This window comes from Trachemys scripta, chromosome 1 (assembly GCF_013100865.1).
Source record: "Trachemys scripta elegans isolate TJP31775 chromosome 1, CAS_Tse_1.0, whole genome shotgun sequence".
Lineage (NCBI taxonomy): Eukaryota > Metazoa > Chordata > Testudines > Emydidae > Trachemys > Trachemys scripta.
Window position 1 is genome coordinate 70,863,547 of NC_048298.1, and position 22,913 is coordinate 70,886,459.

Consider the following 22,913-nt stretch of genomic DNA (forward strand, 5'->3'; position numbering starts at 1 on the left):
AATCCTAGTATAATGTTACGTTCCTTAAATCTATGGCATTGTGCTTTTTTAATATCATATATACATTTTAAATATTGTGATTGGATAGAAGGGGCTAAGTATGGAGGGTGGTTCAGACTTCTGTTAAAAATATGTAAAAACTCTGCCGTTTACTGTAGGCTTATACTTTAAATCAATTTTTAACTTTTTACAACCAATCAGAGGAGAAATTGCTCTTTACTGTATTATTTTATGAGGATGCTGGAGTGAGATTCTGTGAAGGTATTCTGTTTTCAAAGTGGACCAGTGCACCTTCTGTTTTGGTTTTACCCTTTGTTCCATGGGTTGAAATGCTCATGTTCAATATTTTTTATTTAAACAAACTAAATTTAAAGATTGTTTTAAAGGAATATTAAGATTGGGCACACTTGCTGAATCTAAGTCTCAGATCATTTGGAGTCAAGAAGAAACATGCTCCCATTGAAAAGGATAGAACATTGATTGTAAGGAGAAAAGTGAAATTCATATATAAAATTAGTCTGTGGATGCACATGGTCCTGTATATCTGCTGCCAAAAGTGCTCTCCATTTTCTTAGCCATCAACTATTTATTGTAATTCTTAAGAATTGAGAATCTAGCATTATGCTCATTTTCAGAAGTATAGCTTACCCTAGAAACTCATTGGTGAATTCCTGGCCCGGTTGAAGTCATTGGTAGTTAAGTCATTAACTTCAGTGAGGTCAGGAGTTCACTTGTGTATTCTTTTGAAACTAAAATTCTTGGCTAAGAATCTCAGAATTTCTTGGGCAAGCAATTCTCATAGATTCTTAAACTGTCAGAATTTAATAAAATAATAAAGAAGTTGGATTATTATATGGTTTTTATAATGAGAAATCGTCACTATAAAAAGGAAAAATAAATATATTTAAAAGTTATGGCTGTTTTGTATCATTCATCACTTCATATGCTGAAACCTAACTTTCCATCTCCTGTGAACTAAATTTGGCTGATTATGGAGAAAAATAGTATATAAACTTAAATCAGTCACAGTTATTCACGAGACACCTTCCTATGGATTCAAAGAAGGGACCATTGTGATCATCTAGTCTGACCATCTGTATAACAAAGCTCATAGAACTCCTCCAAAATAATTTCTAGACCTTATCTTTTAGAAAAACATCTGTTCTTGATTTTAAAATTGCCAGTGATGGAGAATCCACCACATTGCTTTGTATCTTGTTCCAATGTATTTCCAAACAATTTGTCTAGCTTCACTTTCCAACCATTGGATCATATTATACCTTCATATGCTAGATAGAAGAATCCATTATCAAATATTTGTTCCCCATGTATAATAAAAAAAATTGTGAGTTGGGTTAATACTTTAAAATATTCCATCATAAATAAGGCTACAATTTTGTCATTGTCATTTTTAGTAAAAGTCATGGACAGATCATGGGCAATAAACAAAAATTCACGGGCCCGTGACCTGTGCATGACCTTTATATAAATACCATTGACTAAATCTTAGCTGCCCAAGGGCGCCGCAGTTCTGGGGGGCTCCAGGGGTGCTGCAGCTCTGGGGAGCCCCTGGAGCCAGCCCCACCAGCCGCTGCTCCATCTGCCCCCAGGACCACTGCTCAGGTGGTCCCCAAGGCCCACCGCACCTGCCGCTGCTCGGACAGTCCCCAGGGCCCACCACACCTGCAGCTGCTCACGTGGTCCCTGGGACCAGCTGCCCAGGGCTGCCCAAGCAGCGGCTGATGCGACTGTCCTCAGGGCCGCTCCAGCAACAGCCGGTGTGGGTGGCTGTGGGGCCACTCCAGCAGTGGCTGGTGCGGATGTCCCTGCGGCCACCTGAGCAGTTGGCCCTGAGGTCAGCTGCTTGGGTGGCCGTGGGGTCAGCCACACTGGCCGCTGCAGCTGTGGAAGTCACAGAGGTCGCGGAAAGTCACGGAATCCATGACTTCCGTGACAGACACGCAGCCTTTATCATAAATATTTAATCATTATAAAGAAATAATATTCATCTAATGGTCATAATAGAGTTGCTACTCTAGCAACAATGATATATCTTTGGAATACTGCTTGTCTATTTTATTCTGTGTAGGGAAGGCAGATAGCATAAATAGTCAGAAACAGGAACCGATCACTTTAGCCAGTTGAGACAATGAATGTGGCAGCAACATATAAAATATTATGGGTGAAATCCTGACCCCAGTGAATTCAATGGTAAAATGTATGTTGAGGTCAGTGGGGCCAGGTTTTCACCTAGAGTTTTAATGAGTGTATAGACCAGTGGTGGGCAACCTGTGGCCCGTCAGGGTAATCCACTAGTAGGCTGCGAGACAGTTGGTTTACATTGACCGTCTGCAGGCATGGCCGCCCGCAGCTTCCCGTGGCTGCAGTTTGCCGTTCCCAGCCAATGGGAACTATTATGTACTTGGACCTAGAACCAAAATGTGCCTGGGCTAGTGCTGTAGGAGTTCATGCCCATAATTATAACTATAACTTACTTTCACTTGTTAGCCTACACTCAAAGTTTGTATAACAGTGCAATATATTGGAAGGACAAATATTCAAAAAAGAAAATGTCTTTGAGAGCTTTTGGCATATAGAGATAGGAATCTTATTTTTATATCTACAGGGAGTTGGGCCAATACTTATTAATGTATTTAGTGTTTGCCAAATAATTCCATAAGTTTAAATATGATACAAAAGATTTAATCATGGAACACTTGATGGGTTTTGATTGAAATGGTAAATGATATATTATATTTGTATACAAAATGTTTTTTGTAACACCTAGCACTTATTTGTAATTAAAGAGATATCAATAAACATAATTTTTGAAAAATCACTTGAATTACAATGAATCAATACCAATGTAAGTAGTCAAAAATACAGCACATCTTTTAAGTAACTCACATATTCCTATAAACATCAACTATAATCCAGAGTCTTATGTTACACTAGATGTACAGATATTTAAAGATTTTTAATTAGTCTCATGAAGATATGTAACTGGGACAACATATTAAAAGACTTCTTCCTGCTTTCAGGGTTTGTTCCAACTACTGAAGCCAATGGGAGTTGGATCAGACCCTCATTGAAAATCTGCAGCAAATTTCTTCCTCTTCAGTGGAGCAGGAGCTGGTCCAAGATGTATTTTTTGTTTATAATTTTACTTCATCTGTAAATGACTTTGTAGTACACTGAGTAATAGACATTCAGAATGCCATTCTGAAGAGAAAAAATTATTGGGTGTAATTCACTGGTGCAAGGGCCTCTGCAGTACTAAAGCCCCACATAGGAGCTGTGCTTGTGGTAACACAGGTGCACCTGTGCATCACCTATGTGCTATGGAAAGGATCTTCAACACAGGCCCATTCTCACAGAACAGCATAATGGAAATGAGGCAGGATCACATATCTACATCTGTGTAAATCCAATGGCCCCAGCACCCTGAGCAACTGGCACAGAAGGGCTGTGGCCACTGTTCCAATTCAAAGGCTGGAGTAGTACCTGAAGGAAGTGGGAGGTTGGGTGGGGAGACTAGCAGCCACGTTCCCTAGCTCTGGTTGGGAAGGGTTGGATTTCACCTTGCCAACAGTTCTTCATTTCTTCCACATAAATGCCTAAATACTCTAAGCTTTATGTGGTTTGAATAGATTTCATCCATTTCATATACTTTAATTAAAAAGCAACAAAGCGTCCTGTGGCACCTTATAGACTAACAAATGTATTGGAGCATAAGCTTTCGTGGGTGAATACACACTTCGTCAGACGCATGCAGGTCCAGACTAACACGGCTACCCCTCTGATACTTTAATTAAAGTACATTCTAAGGCAGTGGCTCTCAAACTTTTGTACTGGTGACCCCTTTCACATAGCAAGCCTCTGAGCGCGACCCCTCTTATAAACTAAAAACACTTGTTTATCTATTTAACACCATTATAAATGCTGGAGGCAAAGCAGGGTTTGGTGGTTGACAGCTCGTGACCCCCCCATGTAATAACCTCATGACCCCCTGAGAGGTCCTGACCCCCAGTTTGAGAACCTCTGTTTTAAGGGACCTCTCGAGGTCCCTTCCAGTCCTATAATCTATGAATCTATAAGGCATTGCTAAAGAGAGACAGTAGCCCATCTGTAATTGGGATTGTGTGTGTGTATTTCCCCTCCCTCACTGTTTACATTTAAAGTTTCTGAGGTATGGAAGCTGGTAAAATTAGGAGTAAATCAACACTGGCAAATTGTTAGCATGCTTTTTTGGCACATCATATCTCAAAATCAGTAAGACCTAGAAACTTCAAATTTATTCACAAATTATTGAATACCTATTGATCATTTTGGAACTGAGTCTTTTACCTGCCTCCATGGCACTCCTGCTTACAAACAAAGGGCATGATCCTGTATGTAATTGAATTCAGCGGCAGGATTTCTTTTGACTTCAGAGGATGGAGGATTGGCCCCAATTCTGCAAAACTATGAATATACAAGTAGTATTTTTACTTTCATAAGTAGCTCTATTGTGTTTTATAGTGCTACTTATGAGTAAGAGTTTAGGAAAACTAAACTTGTTAAGATTGTATACAAGTTCCTGTGTTACATTCTGGGCACTACACTGGTAAAAAACTCAAACAAACATTTGCTGGGAAATGCTGAATAAAAGAAAAATGTTTGTTTGGGGAGTACTCTTTTGATTAAAGTGGAATGTGCCAACACACACACACTTTATTGAGTGGGGCTTTAATAAAATACCTTAAAAACTGCCCATTTGGTTTCATCACAGCAACTTGGGTCACTTGTTTCTTTTTTTTTGTCAACGAGACCCGGAGAACGCAGGGAATTTGTAAGCCCAAAACTTCTTATCCAGCAGAAATTCAGGTTACTTGGTTTACTCAAAAGCTATGCAAGCTCTGACTAAAATATCACTGTTGTTTACTTCACAATTTCAGTGTTCTGTGCAGCTATTAGAAAAATCCTATAGTGTAACATGACCAGTGAATATCTCATGATACAGAAATATTGCACCATCTGTGACTGTAGAACCTGAAGATATAACCACATAAGGAAATGTGTGTCATGAATTGTCCATGCTTGATAGGGCTACTTATTTTTATTTATACCTTCATTGATTTATCTAGCGCAGGGGTCATCAACCTTTCAGAAGTGGTGTGCCAAGTCTTCATTTATTCACTTTAATTTAAGGTTTTGCGTGCCAGTAATACATTTTAATGTTTTTAGAAGATATCTCTCTATAATATATAACTAAACTATTGTTGATGTAAAGTAAATACAGTTTTTAAAATGTTTAAGAAACTTAATTTAAAATTAAATTAAAATGCAGATCTTATCAGTTTAGTGTGATCTTTGCCCTTGCTTTTCCTTGCTGAGTTTTCCAATGTCTGGCACATATTTGGATACTTTAAGCTGCACACAGGCTTCTGAGTGATCAGTTGTTAACCGGCTCTGAGAGGGACAGAGGACAGATTTGTGAAAATACCTGTTCACGCAGGTATGTGGATCCAAATGCTGAAAGCATTGCAAACACAATTTTCTTCAAAAAGATAAATTTCACTGTCAGGGATGTCCAGCAGGTCAGAATAGAGGCCCCATGATCTCTCTCGGTAGCTTTAAGTGCACTCCGCAGATCTCCAAACTTTGATGCTCACAATTCTTTTTAATGAATGAGCTGCATTTCGAAATCTTCAACACCCATCCACTGAAATACAGACAAATCCAAGTAGATTTTGTTGAACTTTTCAGGTTTAATTAGAAAAGAAACCATTGGGCCAAATCGCTGGAAATCTTGAAATCTGTCAGAAAATTCTGATTCCAGTTCTTGCATGTACATTCCAATCTCATTGACACTGACAGTGCAATGTGTCGATAGCTCTTTTATGTGTTGGAAGTAACGGAAAGTCGAAGTTCCAATATCCCGAGAAAAAACTGCTAGTTTTACAACAAATGCCTTCCAGGCTTCATGACAATCCAGAACTGTTTGCCCTGCACCCTGGAGATGGAGGTTGAGTTCGTTTAGGTGAGTGGTGATATCAGTTAGAAACATGAGCTTACACTGCCATTTGTCATTATCCAGTTCAGGGTAGTTTTGTCCTTTTTCCAACAAAAAGGCCTTGATTGCATCAAACCCGATTACAAAAAGCACCAAAACCTTGCCATGACTTAGCCACCAAATGTTGCTGTGAAGTGGAATGTCATTATAAGAACTGTCCATCTCTTCTAGCAGTGCTTGAAATTGTCTCTGAGTCAAAGCAGATAGAGCAACAAGGACATTCACAATTTGCACCACTGTATTCATCACATTATTAAGCTCTGAATTAGAAATTTTAGCACACAGGTTTTCTTGATGGATGATACAGTGAAATTTGACTGTTGGGCGGCCAATTTGATCTTCGAGTAACTTTACAAATCCCTTCTGTTTTCCGACCATGGCACGAGTACAATCTGTTGTCACACAAAATATTTTTCTGATGTCAACTCCTCGTTCTTCAAAATGGTTAAAAAAGTTTCCGCTATATCTTCCCCCTTTGTGGTGCCATGCAGGGGTTTTAGGCAACAAAGTTCCTCTTGGATTTCATCAGAAGCACAATATCTTGCAACAACTGCCGAACATAGAACGTTGTTTAAATCCATGCTCTCATCAACTGCAATGCTGAACACTGCTGTCTCTTAATGGAATTGTCCGCTTTTCGTTAATGTTTTCTGCCATTTCGTTTACGTGTCTCTCAACTGTTCTGGAAGAGACAGGTGGTTCTTTTATTCTAGATATGCATATTTATTTGGCAAATCATTGAACAAAACCTCCGAACTGCTGAGAAAAACTTTTTATATATTCCCCATCTGTAAACAGGTTTACGTTTTTTGCAATGCACTGTGCAATCTTATAACTTCCTTCTGTGGCTTGATTTTTACTTACACTTAAACATTTAAAAACACTGCTTCGCTTCTCATATCCTGCTACTGCCTTTTTGATCAATTCAGTCTTGTCTGCTTCGTCAAGAAAGGTTTTCTCGTGCTTCGTTTGAAAATGTTGTTGAACACCCGATATGCGACAAACAACACTTTCACAACAGAAAGCACAAACAGCACAGTCCTTCTTTTGAATAAATTCAAATGTGTCTGTCAAAGAAGGCTGAAATGAACGGACATCTAACTTTGCTTTCTTAGGAGCTGACATTTTGTCAAATGTACCCCTCAACTTACAGTGGGAAAAAAAAATCACGACAGACAGCACACACGTCAAATGCAGTGCGCTGTTCCACGTGGTGTGATAGTGATGCAAGCAGCAAATCAGGACTTAAAAATATCCCAGTACAGTGGCACTGGAACAATTTTTAAGGTGGGGGTTCTGAGCTGCGCCCCCTCTTGCCCCTGTCTACACCCCACACTGCCCCAGGCTGGGGCCAGTGGGCCACAGTTGGGGGTGGCTATAGAGTCCCGGGCCGAGGCCAGGACCCCAGGCTGGAAACAGAGCCCCCAGGACTGGTGGCCGGACCCGGGGCTAGCAGCAGGGCCGGCGGACAGGACCTGCAGGGGGCCAGCGTCTGGGACCACAGGATGGCAGCAGAGCCCCCAGGACCAGTGGTCGGGACCCAGGCACTGTGCGTGCCACTCAAAATCCTCTCACGTGCTGCCTTTGGCACGTGTGCCATAGGTTGCTGACCCCTGATCTAGCGGTTAGCATATTCAATTTTTGAGTTTATGTATTATCCATTATGCAGCTAAGACTTAATTGCAATGGTTTTTTAACAGAATTAACTGCCATTTAAAAAGTCTTAGTGCTAGTTTCCGCATTAGGAAACAGAATAGTTTCTTGGCACACACATTTAGGTTATAATTCCCTGGCACAGGCTCTAGTCCAGCCTTTTTCTCTTTTCATACCAACATATTAATTCTGCAATAATAAAGCATTTAGCCATAAAAGGTTCATTTCCCCTTAGAGCAGAATTTCTATGATTTTGCAGCATACTGGATAAAATAGAAGTTAACTCTCTTTTAGTGAGCTCTTTGAAGGTTATGGGACGGGAAGTTAAGCGCCAATCAGCTGATACTCTGTGGAACACAGGGTACCCTGGTCTATGCTGATGCAAAGTTGCGACCAGCATCGTGTCAGCGCACTTGGTTCTTCACACTCCTGTTCAGCGGCAGTAAGATGGGGTAGAGAAGCCAGGCCCAGGGACACGGTGCGTCTAAAATGTTGGGGAAGACGGGGAGGGATGTGGAACCCTTGTGCAAAGCTGCTTACTCCCCAAAGGGAAAACTCACTGATGGGCATTAAAAACCACTCGGCTTCCATTCTAGCCCCAGGGCTCCCAACCCGCAGAGCCGGCCCGTGCTACAGCAGGGAGACGACCCGCAGCAGCTGGGAGCCAGCGCTGTTTAGACTCACTAGGGCAGGAGCAAGGCTGGTGCGAGGAAATGGGCAGAGGTGAGTGGTTGGCGCGGGTAGCACCTGCCCGAGCTCGGGGCTCGGGATCCAGACCGGCGCAGCCTTGCACTTGGATGGAGGAGCAGGGGGGGTGTCACCCGGTTGCTCCTTCTTGGGGCAGAAGCGTCCCGTGCTAGAGCAGCTTACACCCCCCCCCTTTCCTATCTAGCGTGTGCGCCCCCCACCATGGCTTGGCGGAGACTCCCGCCACTCCCTGAAGCTGAGCACAGCCTGTCGCTCGCCCGCTCCCCACGTCTCCATGGAGATCGCCCCTCAGCAGCCCAACAAAGGGAAAAGGGCAGGAAGGACCAGAACAAATTGGGGGTGGGGGGAGGAGACGGGCAGGCTGGGGAGAGAGCGGGACTCAGCGGCCAGGCGAGCAGGTGGGTCCCGCGCACAGCTCGCTGCGGGCCTGGACAGCGGCTCCCTCTTGCTGCTCCTCGGAGCGGGGAGCCGGGCTGCCTTTGAACGGGGCCGGGCCGAGGATGCAGTCGCTGCCCCGGGGAGCAAAGAGGGCAGGGGCAGGGAGTCGCGCCTGTGCCCGGCGCTGCTGGGGCCCGGCCAGCCAGGCTCTGGCTCCGGGGATCCCTCTTTCCCCGCCCTCAGCTCCCTGCCGGCGTCGGCTCCCGCTGCTCGCCGGCTCCGGACCTTCCCACGTGTCTGGCAGCCTCACCCAAGTGCAGCTGTTGGAGGAGCCGGGCCCCGGGGGCTCATTGCTGTGCCCAGCGCCCCCTGCTGCCCAGCCCCGGCCGGCGGGGTCGGGGTGCAGCGAGCACCCGGCGGGCATGGAGCGGGGAGCTGGGTAGGGACAGGGAGCCCTGGAGGGTCCCCAGGCTGTTTGGAGGAGGTTTTTAGACCCCGAGTCCCGAGGATGTTTGCAGAGGGCGGAGAGGCTGTAAGAACAGATCTCCTAGTCCCAGTGTCCTTCCTCCTCCAAAACTCCGGTTCTGCCCCTCAAGGGCTCGGGCCCTACATGAGTCAACGACTGCGACCAGATTCTGCTGCCTTTCCCCAGTGTGAGTAATAGCGGCTGGCGGAGTCACACATTGCCAGGCTGAGGAAAGGCAGCAGAATCCGGCCCTAGCTATTGACTCATGTAGGACCCGATCCCGAAGGACTGCTGCTGGCTGAGTTGTGTTGGCAGAGTAAGTTACTGCTAAGGGTGGCAGAATCTGTGCCTGCCCCATAGTAATAACCTTCATCACACCATCACTGATTGATTTCAGGGACCGTTCCAGCTTCAAATCATGTATCTACCTAAATGGATCCTGGACTGGGGCCTGAGTGAAGGTCACTTTTAGGAGGTGAATGTTTTAAAATTCATAGTGTTGAGAATTGCAGTAATGAAGGATTGTCTTGCCAAAACAGTTTTCATCTTGGTTGCTAAGATTTTGGGCACACTGATGCTTTTGGATGCTGACACAATGATGCTTGCAGAATTAAAATGCTTTGGAATAAGCATGATGGATTAATGTGTGTGAATTTGGAAGTATATCTGCTACATTTTTAGAATAGAATTTTCTGTTAATACTTGTCTAAATTATTAAAGCAATTTCCAATGAACTATGTACATACACATTTGTGTGTGGGTGCATGACATCTCTTGTGATTAACAAGTTATTTCACATCATTTACTGTAATTTTATGTAGTCATCTACTAGTTAATTGTATACATTTTGGTGCTCTTGGACATCTTTGTAAAAACACCCATTAATGTGCACTTTGTATTTGATGATGCATACTTCAGAGACAAAATATTGCCTATCTTGATAGAATGTGCAGTTGAGTTCAGTGCAGTACTTCTAACAAACAATAGTTTAAAAGTAACTTACAAGAAGTATGCATTATGGGCATGATTCAAGCCCACTGAAGCCAGCAAGGATAAATAAGAATGGCCATACCGAGTCAGACCAAAGGTCTATCTAGCCCAGTATCCTGTCTTTCGACAGTGGCCAATGCCAGGTGCTGGAGAGGGAATGAAAAGAACAGATAATCATCAATGATCCATCCCCTATTGCCATTCCCAGTTTCTGGCAAAACCGAGAGTAGGGACACCATCCTTGCCAATCCTGGCTAATAGCCATTTGTGGACCCATCCTCCATGAATTTATCAAGTTATTTTTTTTTAACCCTGTTATAGGCTTGGCTTTCACAACATCCTCTGGCAAAGAGTTCCACTGACTTCACTGGGGTTTGGATCAGGCCCTAAATCTGGGGCCAAATCCTGCTTATACATGTAGACTCATTAAAATTACCCTTGTGGGAGTGAAACAAACCACAGCTGGTCCTGGATGAATCCAATATAATGTCTGGTCCTGTAATCATTATTTAGGCAAAGGATAAACATCATTTTGAAGTTGAGAATTTTGCTGTGTAAGAAGGAGGAGACTGAGCCAGAGCTCACTGAAGTCTATAAGAGTCTGTCATTGAGTTCATTAGGCTAGACGAGCCAGTCCCATAGTGAAAGAGTGTAAATCTAGAATAGTATTGAACTTCAGTTATATCAATATAAAGTGTTAACATGCATGTTCATTATCTTAATTTCCTCCTCATTTTATCTTAAAATATTCCAACATAATTTTGTTTTGAAGCTGTTAAGATTCAGACACATAATAGACACTGGGATTATAAAACTTTCTTTCCATATGGACAAAACGAATCTTCTGCTGCTGCTGCTGTTAGAATATATATTTCAGGTAAGAAATCTTTTCTTCTTTGATGTTTTAATTGAAGTATACAAAGTTATGGTTACCGGTTAGGCTCTTTTTTGTCATTCTAACCATCACAATAAATTGTAATGTATAGTAACCACTCTGTGGTTCCAACCTTGCTGCTGTTGAAGTCAATGAAAGCTTACCTTTTACTTTAGTGGAAATGTGTTTGGGTCCTATGGTAGGTAGGTAGGTGGTGAAAATGGAGTGTAAGGACTTGTGCCTAAACCCTTTGTTGTCAATTTAAAGGCTCCCATTGACTTCAGTGGACTTCAGATAAGGCCCTAAATGAGATTCAATGTCTTGAAAATAGTTTTTGGAAAAAGAAGTAGAAGGAAAATTATAAGCTGAAGTCCCTTTTGTCCTTTATGCTCACAAGTTGTGCATGGCAGAATATCTGAATACATTTGTAAATTTGAAGAATTAAGTGATTTTTGGTAGGTTTTCCATTTTAATTGATATTGTCAGATGCTGTGCTCTATTTTGCATGGTGGCTTCCTACAACTGTAATGAGTAAATATACATAGTTAGATCAAAAACAAGAGCAAAAGTTGGAATGGAAAGCAAATATGAGTTGCTTGTTACATTTCAAAGCCGATTTTCTTCTGTTCAGAATGAAGAACTTTCACTATATTATTTTCAATGTAAATTTCTGCAGTTCTCCAGCTTGCTGTACAAGTATAATTTTAAAGCCTATTATTCTTTTCCTGAGCATATCTTTAACTTATCAGTGAACCCTACTGTTTATGGCACATATGTCAGTGTAATGTGAGTTCCTTGGCTCCCAGGAAGAGGCTTGCACCATTCTTGTGAAATGTAAACTATACTTTGAATGTGAATTGTTATTAAGATCTTAGAAGATTTACATAGTCATGTCAGTTTGGCATTAGACATAACAAATGACCCTAAAACAGTAAACTGAGGACCATATCATGATGTATTCACAAAGGGCAAAGCTATATGGAAAACTTATCCTTTTATATTTTGTGTTCAGTTTTTACTACAATGCATCACTTTGCAATATAACATCACATAATACAATCAGAAATTTTAGATTTAGCTTTTATTGTGGAGTAGAATGGTTGCTACTAGTTCAGGCTATGACTTTTTTGAGCTACATTTTGGGTTTTTGTTTCTAGTATTCCATTCAAGGTAAATGGAAATATAAACAGGTAAAGTGCTGAAATCTTTAAATAACCCTAACCTCATAGACTCATAGACTTTAAGGTCAGAAGGGACCATTATGATCATCTGGTCTGACCCCCTGCATGCTGCAGGCCATAAAACCGTCCCTACCCCTTCCCTGGACTCTGCTGTTGAAGTCCCCAATCCTGTTTTTAGTGACTTCAATCGGTAGAGACCCTCCTGCTAGAGATCCCTGCCCCATGCTGCGGAGGAAGGCGAAAAACCTCCAGAGGCTCAGCCAATCTGCCCTGGAGGAAAATTCCTTCCCGACCCCAAATATGGCGATCAGTAAGACCCAGAGCATATAGGCAAGACTCTCCAGCCCGACCCCTGTTAGCCATTATACTATTTACCTACCATTGCTTGGCTTTCCTTGACTACTATGTTTTACCATTAAACCATTCCCTCCATAAACTTATCTAACTTAATCTTAAAACCAGACAGGTCCGTCGCCCCCACCGTTTCCCTCGGTAGGCCGTTCCAATATTTCACCCCTCTGACGGTCAGAAACCTTCGTCTAATTTCAAGTCTGAACTTCCCCACGGCCAGTTTATATCCATTCGTTCTTGTATCCACGTTAGTACTAAGCTGGAATAATTCTTCTCCCTCCTTTGTATTAATCCCTCTAATATATTTAAAGATAGCAATCATATCCCCCCTCATCCTTCGCTTTGTCAGACTAAACAACCCAAGCTCCTCTAGTCTCCTTTCGTACGACAGGTTTTCCATTCCTCTGATCATCCTAGTGGCCCTTCTCTGCACCCGTTCCAGTTTGAGTTCATCTTTTTTAAACGTGGGAGACCAGAACTGCACACAGTACTCCAAATGAGGTCTCACCAGTGCCTTGTACAACGGAAGCAGGACCTCCTTATCCCTACTAGATATACCTCGCCTAATGCATCCCAAGACAGCATTGGCTTTTTTCACCTGTATTATATCTAATATAGAGACTGGCAGCTCAGGCCCAAATTCCTTAGAATTTCAGACATATGGTTCAGATTTGTATCCCAAATACTAAACCAACCCCTATGTTTTTGGTTCCAGGTCAGACCCAAAATCAGCAGGGCCCTGTTTTCCTGAATGGGTGTAACCAAAGTCCTGTAAGAACAAATGTATCATTATAATAATAGGAGTAAAATATTTGTATCTTAAAATTATTCAGTTTCCATCATAAGAACAGCTCTTCACAGGTAGGGTGGGCGAGAAGATCAGCAGAGGTAAGCTAGTTCCCCACTTCATATACACTTCTGTTCCTGATTCTAGGCATGCAGGCATGTACTATGTTCTGCGCGTGGGAGCCAGGGAATCTGGGAGGTTTGGAGCTCAGGTCCCAAGGATCATATTTAAACAAAACCAGCAAAACTTAAAAGGAACTGGATCTCTCTTCTCAGCACTGACCTAGGCAGAGGGATATTAACCCTACTACTCCACATTGCTGGTTCAGAGACAGCAGTAAACCCTACCCTCATTATTACAGCCGGCAGAATAATATTAGCTGCTCAATTTATTTGATTAATTTCATAGTATATTTCAAATACATTTTTTTTTCATTTTTTGCCCAGCTTTACACATTTCTGTTGAGGACGATTTTCTTGAGTTAAGCAGTGTTGCCTCTTCTTTCCCTCTCAAGACTTGCTGTTTCAGAATGGAATTTTGGCTCCATGAAGCTCTCCCAATCTCCCATCTAAGCTTCATGAAGGAGCTCTCTCCTTTTCCTCATAATGTGCAGTGCCTTTAAAAATTATTCCCCGGATGAGTACCAATGTACTCAAACAGAGGGGATTACTCTTCCCTTATAAAACTTCCCCTATTTCAATCAGGTGACCATGAATGATATCACTCTCCTGAGGCTGACCAGAAAGATAAAGACCAAATGTTGCATGAATGTGACCAAAACCTAGGACCATTCGCTGCCGTGCTTTGTGCTGCAATGATTCCAGACCACTTGCTACTGGCTTGGTGTGGTAAAGTGTCCGACCATGGAGGACGAAATAAGGCAGCTCTCCCCAGAAACCTTCTGCAAAGGCTTTCAGAGTACCTCCAGGAGAGCTTCACGGAGATGTCCCTGGAGGATTCCTGCTCCATCCCCAGACACGTTAACAAACTATTCCAGTAGCTGTACTGGCCGTGAATGCATCCCAATTGTTCAGAGCAAATCAAACATTAAACACAATTGCTTTTAACCCCTGTAGTGTCATTACAAATGTGCACTCACCAGAGGTGCCTTCTCCGCCTTCTGGTTCTGGGAACAATATGCCCTGGGAGGGTATTGGTCCAGGGTGATGAAAAGGTCCTGGCTGTTGGGGAGAACAGATTCTCCGCTTGCCTGCTGTTCTCCTCCTCCTCCTCCTCCTCTTCTTCCTCATCCATGTTGCATGAGGCTGCCGCCTTGCAGGAATCCATGGAGAGTGTTGGGGTACTGGTAGAGTTCCCCCTACAATGGCTTGCAGCTGATCATAGAAGCGGCATGTCTGGGGCTCTGACCTGAAGTGACCGTTTGCCTCCTTTGTCTTTTGGTAGGCTTGCCTGAGCTCCTTCATTTTCACTTGGCACTGCTGTGTGTCCCTGGTGTAGCCTCTGTCCACCATGCCCTGTGTGATTTTTGGCATATATATTAGCATTCCTTCTGCTGGATTGGAGTTCTGCCTGCACAGATTCTTCTCCCCATACAGCAGTCAGATCCAGTGTATCCCATTTGCTTCATACTGGAGCTGATTTGCAATTCTGGGACTGCCTGGTTACCTGTTCTGCTGAGCTTGCCACACTGACCAAACAGGAAATGAAATTCAAAAGTTCCCGGTGCTTTTCCTGTGTACCTGGCTAGTGCATCGGAATTGAAAGTGCTGTCCAGAGCGGTCATATTGGAGCACTCTGGGATAGCTCCCGGAGGCCAATACCATTGAATTGCACAGTGTTGTGTGTACAGTACCCCCCAAATTCAACCCAGGAAGGTCGATTTTAGCGCTACTTCTCTCGTCGGGGAGGAGTACAGCAGTTGATTTTAAGAGCCCTTTAGGGCAGCTGAACGGGGTTGGTTGTGTAGATGCATTTATTATAAAACCGACCAAACGTGGCTAAATTTGACCTACCCTTGTCGTGGACGACCAGGTCTTAGGGAGCACTCTGTGAATGCATTCCCTGCCTGAATTCCTATGATGATGATTGCCATACTGGAATCACAGACTGCACTCCTGATAATGGAGTGGGTTTGGGCCACAGCTGATATTACTTAGCTACATCTGAGATGAAGGGAAGACATTAGTATCTGTATCTGCAGAACCTATGAATATTATGGAGCTTCTAAGGACTTCGCAGTTGGGCTGGCAGTTTTGGGCTGGGTAGAATCCAATGGTAAATGGCAGTATGTAAACAGAACAAGTAACTATAGACAGAGTTTAATCATTTCCTCAAATTTGCTTTTCTTCTACTGCATGTTCTGTTGAAATACATTTTGTGTACTTTTGTATTGCAGGTTTCAAAGAGTCTAGATTGTGACCAAGTGAAAAAATCCACTAGAGCAGTTTCGGTGGCGTGGTCTGAGTTCCCCAAAGGAGAAAAACCAGATTTTTATGTTGTAACATATAAGCTTACAGATGACTTCCATGAAAAAGTAAACTATGTACAGTATTTCATAATTCTGAGCTGTAAATAGTTGTCTGTTTATTTAAATTTTAAGTGCCAATAGAAAATGGCCTTTGTTTTTTAATAAAAGAGATGAATGTGACATAGTTTAATCGATTGAGTGAAAGTTTAGAAAAATTAATCCCCAATTCCTCAATTGACTTCATGTTCCCACATGGAGCTCCATTGAAGCCAGTGGGATTCAAGCATGCACTTTAAGTGCTTTGCTGAATAGGAATAGACTTAAGCATTTGCTTAAAGTTAAGCATGTGCATAAGTGCTTTGCTGAGTCAAGGGCTGTGTGAGGCTAATGCTGCCATTTGACGCTAAGCTCTCCTAAAAAGGTACAGTTGCTATGCTTCCTGGTGCTCAATCTAGGAGGCATTATTTCGTCCATGCCTTCTGGAGCTCCCATCTGGGCAGAACACAAGTCATCCTTCCCTCTCCCCCTTCCCCCCAGTACAAGATTGGGCTTTAAAGACTCAAAACAACCATAAATATTTTTGTTATAAATATTTGTTGAATATTTAATAGTTGAATTGAAAGGAAATAGTTTGACGTGCTGCTATATTTGATTAATATCCTTTTTTAAAATGCAGGTACACCATTTACACTAGAGATGATTTTTATTAATTCTCTTTTGTATTACGTTCATTACTCATTACATCAAGAAATTCTTTTAAATTTCAGATTGTAGAAAACATTTCTTCAGTTGTGCTAAATCCTCTGAATTCCATAATTCTGCTAGAAGAAGGAAAGAAATATGACGTCACAATAGAGTCAATAAAGAATGGGGCAATTTTAGGTGTAAAGTCATTTAAGACGTGTAAGTAATAGAACATAAAATACTTTTTGGCATTTTTATTATCAATTTGTTATTGAAGATAAAAGAAAAAGATAGGGAATGAGCTCAGGAATCATTACAGTCAATGGAAGTTTTTCAATGAACTTCAATGGAGCCAGGATTTCACCCCTGATTTAAAGGAAGACCATCTTCACAATAACTTGTTGGGTATTGTAAATGATCAAGTTAACCAACAGAGTGCAAAAACAGTGCTCTTGTGATTTTTATTATTTTATTTTATTTAATTTTTTTTTACTTGTGGCTGAGATGTTCTTCCCTGGGAGAAGTGAGCCAACTGCAAAGTTATTGATAGTCTTGCCATTTTAGACCAGTTTAAGGTGTGATATATTTACAGTAAAAATTGAAATTAAATATTGTACTTGGGTTTGTTTGTTTTTATGTTGACAACGCTTCATCTAGAATGGAGGAGAGGAGAAGGTGATTGTGGGCTAGTGGTTAGAATGAAGAATTGGGGACCAGACTTATTGGGCCAGATTTTTAGCACAGGAGTGTGTGTGTTAGGGATGGGGAGGCAGGGGAATTCAGCAGGGAACTGCTTGTGGCATTATGCCAGATAATAGCTCCTCCACATCAAGGGGAATTCTCAGAGGCCAACTACAGTCGGATTGCAGCCTGTATGCTGACTGAGTGGTGCAAGGTGCCAGATTTGGGAAGCGAATCTGACCCTTAGGTACATCTACACTGCAAACAAACAAACAAAACCCCAGAGGCAACAAGTCTAGAGCCTGGGTCAACTCAAGCTCGCACCATGGAGCTAAAAATAGCAGTGTAGGGCTGGAGCCTGGGCTTTGTGATCCTTTGCCCTAACCGGGTCTCAGAGCCCTCAGTTGACCCAGGCTGTGCCTCGCTGCTGCTGTTTTTTTTCTTCAGCGTAGGTGCATGCATAGGCAGCATTTCCTTAACTATTTCATAGGGATTTTGTGAATCTTGATTAATTCATATTTATAAAGCTCTTGGAGACCTTGGGAGGAAAGTAGGTTTTGTAGAGGTGTAATTCACCCCAGGGCTGCCCAGAGGATTCAGGGGGCCTGGGGCAAAGCAATTTCAGGGGCCCCTTCCATTAAAAAAAAGTTGCAATACTATATTCTCGTGGGGGCCCCTGCAGGGCCCAGGACCTGGGGCAAATTGCCCCACTTGGCCCATCCCCCCGGCCCGGCAGCCCTGATTCACCCTAGTGCAGAGGGCCTGCATGAAGTATTATGGCAATAGCTAACTTCATTTAAACCCTAAAATGGGTAATAAGTGGTGACTCTGCCTGGGTTGAATTTCACCCTAATTGCAAAGAATTATTAAGGTATCATGAGTATAGCTGAACAGATAATTGATTTTTCAGTTCAAATGAAAAAAAAATTTTTTTTGAGTCAACCCATAAAGGACATTTTTTATTTTTCTTGCGGAAATTAAAATCAGGGAAAATAATCATTTCAGGTTGAATGAAATGGTTTGTTAAACCCAAAACAAAATTTTTGGTGTAAATTTTGTTTGTTTAAACTTTGAAACAAAATGTCATTTCAAAATCAAAAGATTTCAGTTCAAAACTGTCAAAACAACATTTTGACTTAAAAAGAAATATTTTTTTTCCCTTGGCTGAAACATTTGGCCTGAGTTCACAAATAGTTTTGGTCAACCTGAAGCTGCATGGTGGATCAGCTATTTGTCCAAAAAAATTCACTCAGCTCTAATCATGAGGCCCTCAACCCTATGGAATGTTTGACTGATTTTTCTTTCTGACTGTCCCCCAGTGAACCCTAAAAGAAACCATGGTCTAAGCAGTAATATCATTGTTCTATCAACTAGCACTCATGGCTTTAATTTCAATTTCATAATAGGTCATGGTCACCATCCATATTTGTCATTTGGGGCTTCAGCAGCAGCAGTAGTAGCAAGAATAGATTGCACCTCTTGAGTTTAAGAGGGACATTTTGAAAAGGTCCTAAAGAATTTAGGAGCACATTGATTTTTAAAATCAATGGGAGTTGTGCTTCTAAATCCCTTAGGTGCTTTTAAAAGCCTCTCTCTCTAAAGCCTTACCTCTAAGACATTCCAATATCTTGCCAACCTGGAAATGAAAGAACATAATCAGGATTTAAATTTAGATCTGTGGCCTAAACCTGTGAAGTCCTGAGTCCCTGTGGTGTCATCCATTGACAATAGTGGGAGCAGAGGGCACTCGGCAGCATTTCTCAGGATTGTGCTGCTACTATGTTTGTGCACTTGGCCAATATACGTTATTAATGAATATTGAACCAAGCTGCATTACAGAATTTACACCTTTACACTCACACTATGTTTATTTATAAGCTTTCTAAGTTTATTTGCATTTCTTTCTACTGAATACAGTGATTATTTCAATTTTATATTTACATACTGTTAAAGATCAACCAGAGCAAGGATGCGTGGAATTGCACACTGAAATAGTTTCTAAGTTGCAGCTAAACAGGAAATACATTTTTGTTTTAATTGTAGTGTGTCCCTCATCCCTTCCTGAAATACACTTGCTTCTTATACAGTGCATAAAAATTAACATATATATGTACATATTGTACTTATTAATAAATTATTGTAAAGGTAAATAATCTAAATTTCTTTGCTCTGTTAGGTGGAATTTCAGGCAACAACATCAAAGCATTTGTGACAAGTACTACAGTATCTTTTAACTGGAGTATATTAGCCAGTGAATTTTCAGTTTCAGTTGCACTGAATAACACTTGGCGGATTATACAACAAAACGATGTCTTCTCTGAGTGGGATAATTTGATACCTGCAACCTTGTATACTTTTACATTTGAATTTAAACAGCTGCACCTTGAATTTATAAATGTGTTTCAAGCAATGGATATTCAAGTAGAAACAGGTATATACTCTAGTTTATCATGATCACAAAGATTAGAAAGATGACACTGATTACTTTACTTTAAGAGAAAATTTCAAAAAGAATTATATGTACTCAGCAGTACTGTAAAGTCCTTAGTCCCTGTAGTGGCATCCATTGACAACAGTGGGAGCAGAAGGCACTCCGCAGCATGCAGGAGGCTCTCAGCCTCAACTTTTCACAGGATTTTAAATAAATTTTAGCCTTTCTTAAATCCCTTTTGTGTCTGCTTTCCAAAAAACTAGGAGAAATAGTTCAAAGAATAGAAACTGACTGATTTGACCAATTTCAACAAAGCAACCTAGTTTGAATTTCAGATGTTGAGATGTTAGATTTGAAGCAACCTGTGATCAATCCATCGAGTTAAAATAACATTATGATATGCTGATATCCTGGAGGGGCACTAGTCTCGTCATAGCATATGCATGCTGAAGACCTAATAACCTTACAATCTAAAGTACTGATCTTGTAACGTGATCTGCACAGGTGGATCTCCTGTGTCCAAATGATCCCATTGACTTCAGTGGGGCTTTGCATGGGTATTGAGGGTCCAGCCATATGGATCAGTTTGCAGTACTTGAACCAAAGACTTAAATATTTAAGACAAATTCAACACAATCACAGTTTTTGAAACGGGTAGATTTTGTTATTGGGTCATGCAAGACCCATGTCAAGTGCAGGAATAGTAAGGCTTTTAAGGAATTGCCATTATTTGAAAATTAGATTTGGTTCTCTGTCATTGAAACTGCAGGAGAGAAAAACATGGTGACCAAGACTATTACTTTTGTCAACCTCCAACCTGGCCAGGGGTACTTTCTGAAAGTTGAATAAAACCACCATAATTTGATAAAATGACAATTCCTCCTGCATATCTCACAAAAATTTTTCCCCTAGCTTATGAATATGCAAAGATTCATTTTTCTAGATGGGCATAAAAGAATATCAGAAAGTGACTTGCAGAAGAATTCATAGGAAGCTTGTGGCAGACCTGGAAACACATCCTTAATCTGTGATTAGAGCACAGTGCCTCTCATGCAAATTGACTTAAATCTATTGAAATATTGAACTACCCATGTTTACCCAATTTTGCCAAGTGCTTTGAGGCACTTTGGCTTAATAGGTCAGCTATTGGCTGTGGAATTACGCAATGTGGTTTCTGACATGTTGTTTGCTAAAAACTTGTAGCACTGTATGCCAACATTCAGAGAGGATGTAGGTTACATTGCACATGCATGCATGGCTAACCTAGCTAAGTAGTGGACATGAGTATTTTGTCAGGCATGCTTTGAATGAAACAGGACTCTATAGGAGCTACTATTTGATTGGCTGGCACCATTCCTTTAATTTAATAATCTGGTGTTACTATTTAAAATTTTAAAAAACGTTTATTTAGCAGCACAAAAGGAAAAATTAAATATGTTTAAATAAACATAAGTCCAAACCCAATACACTGTGTACAATAAATACATGTTAGCAATTTTTAAAACTTTTAAATATGTATCTTTAGAAACCAATGAATATCTTTCCTGGAGAAGTCTAATAACACATAATAATTCCTTATTTAACTGAACAAATTCAATTTTAGCTCAATCACGTTACTGAATAATTGATAAAATGTTGTAATATTCCTATTAGTTGCAGAAAATTTAAGGAATAAAGATAGTACATATTTTCAGTGTTGATACCTCTCGCAATTTTATTATGAGTCTCATAATATTTGGCGGGTTTTCTTAAAGCCCCAGTTGCTGGAATCCTGAGACTGCAAGAAAATCTCAGCTTTCATTAAAAAAAGTTTCTAATCATCATGGTTATGGACAAAAGCTAGAAAACATGATTTGCGTGCATTCTAAAGTCTCAGAACCAGGAGGCAAATAAAAAAGAAGGCAAAACATTTTTTTTTAATGTATGGCAATCTTATGCTATGGGGTGGCTAATTCATGATTCTTGAATGATTGAGGTTGGCAATATTGTTAATTTTAATTAAACGTCATCATACTTTATAGACTTGTTTAAGATTTATTAAATGGAACATCATCATTACTGGTAGAGAACTTTTTGGAAATAATGTATTTGTTCACCCATAGGTCTGTGTTCACAAGGATGGCTGGCATTCAAAGGCAGCTGCTATAAAATGAGTAAATCAAGCAAGCCATGGAGTATGGCACAACAAATCTGTGAATTGTCTGCAATAGGGGCACACCTTGTTGACATACAGAATGAAGAAGAACATATATTTATATCTTCTTACCTCCAGACAGTCAATCAAATAATCATGTTATGGACAGGTCTTAATGACATGAAGGTAAGTATATTTGATCTTTTGTTATTTCCCTATTAAAATAGATTTTTCTTTATCAGGAGAACTTTAATATGTATAATAAAATTTCTGTAGATTTAAAACTTACTATAGTAGGTTGATTTTTAAATAAAAACACTCATTCCCATTGGTTATTACTTTGAGTGGTGATTAGTAGGATATTGCCTATTCTGCAAATAAATTAGGGGTCCCAGATGGTGGTGGTAGCTGTGGGTCCAGAGTGCTGGAGACAGGCAGAGCCCCCAGCACGATCAGTCAGGAGAAGATGAAGTCCCAATGGAACTGATACAGATTTTGTATCCAGGCATCGGAGCACTTACTTGAGCGTGGGTAGGGGTTTTTGTAGGGAAAGAACAATGTTTCAAGGGAGAACATTAGATTTGGTTTTGGGTAAACTGATGGTTCAAGGGAGTACACCAAAGTTGTTTTGTTCAGGCTAGACAATAGGAACTGATCAGGGCAGTGTTCCTTTAAGGGAGCTCACAATGCAATTAGGCAGCTTCAGTGTTTTGGTTGCCAATAAAATAATTTATTACTAGAATTGGTCTGATAACTGCTGAGCTGGGTGTGTGCAGGCGTGGGTTCATTAACATCTTGAGCAGAGATTCCCCATCATGCAGTGCTTCCCTGCTTTTCTGGTCCTAGAGTTCCGTGCGGTTCTTGTCTTGGAATCTCTGTTCTACATTCTGTATGCTAATATAGGGTTACCATATTTTGTGCCTCCGAAAGGAGGACACTCCACGGGGCCCCGGCCCCACCCCCAGCCCCGCCCACGCCCCCACCCCAACTCCGCCCCCTCCCCAAAGTCTCCGCCCCCTCCCCTGCTTCCCGTGAACATTTAATTCGCGGGAAGCCTGAAGCAGGTAAGGAGGGGTGTGGGGGGAGGAGGCGCGGCCCAGGCTGGCCCCCCC

General features: G+C 41.4%; 1 protein-coding gene across 1 annotated transcript in view; it reads left to right on the plus strand.

Moving 5' to 3' along the window:
- The first annotated feature begins 8,421 nt into the window (after positions 1-8,421).
- Positions 8,422-22,913, plus strand: part of PTPRQ (protein tyrosine phosphatase receptor type Q) — a 205,334-nt gene continuing 190,842 nt past the window's right edge. Inside the window, exons 1-7 of the mRNA XM_034764828.1 lie at positions 8,422-8,431; positions 11,023-11,127; positions 13,372-13,427; positions 15,800-15,937; positions 16,639-16,774; positions 19,413-19,667; positions 21,770-21,987. Coding sequence (XP_034620719.1) covers positions 8,422-8,431; positions 11,023-11,127; positions 13,372-13,427; positions 15,800-15,937; positions 16,639-16,774; positions 19,413-19,667; positions 21,770-21,987 — 918 coding nt within the window. The remainder of the gene's footprint in view (positions 8,432-11,022; positions 11,128-13,371; positions 13,428-15,799; positions 15,938-16,638; positions 16,775-19,412; positions 19,668-21,769; positions 21,988-22,913) is intronic.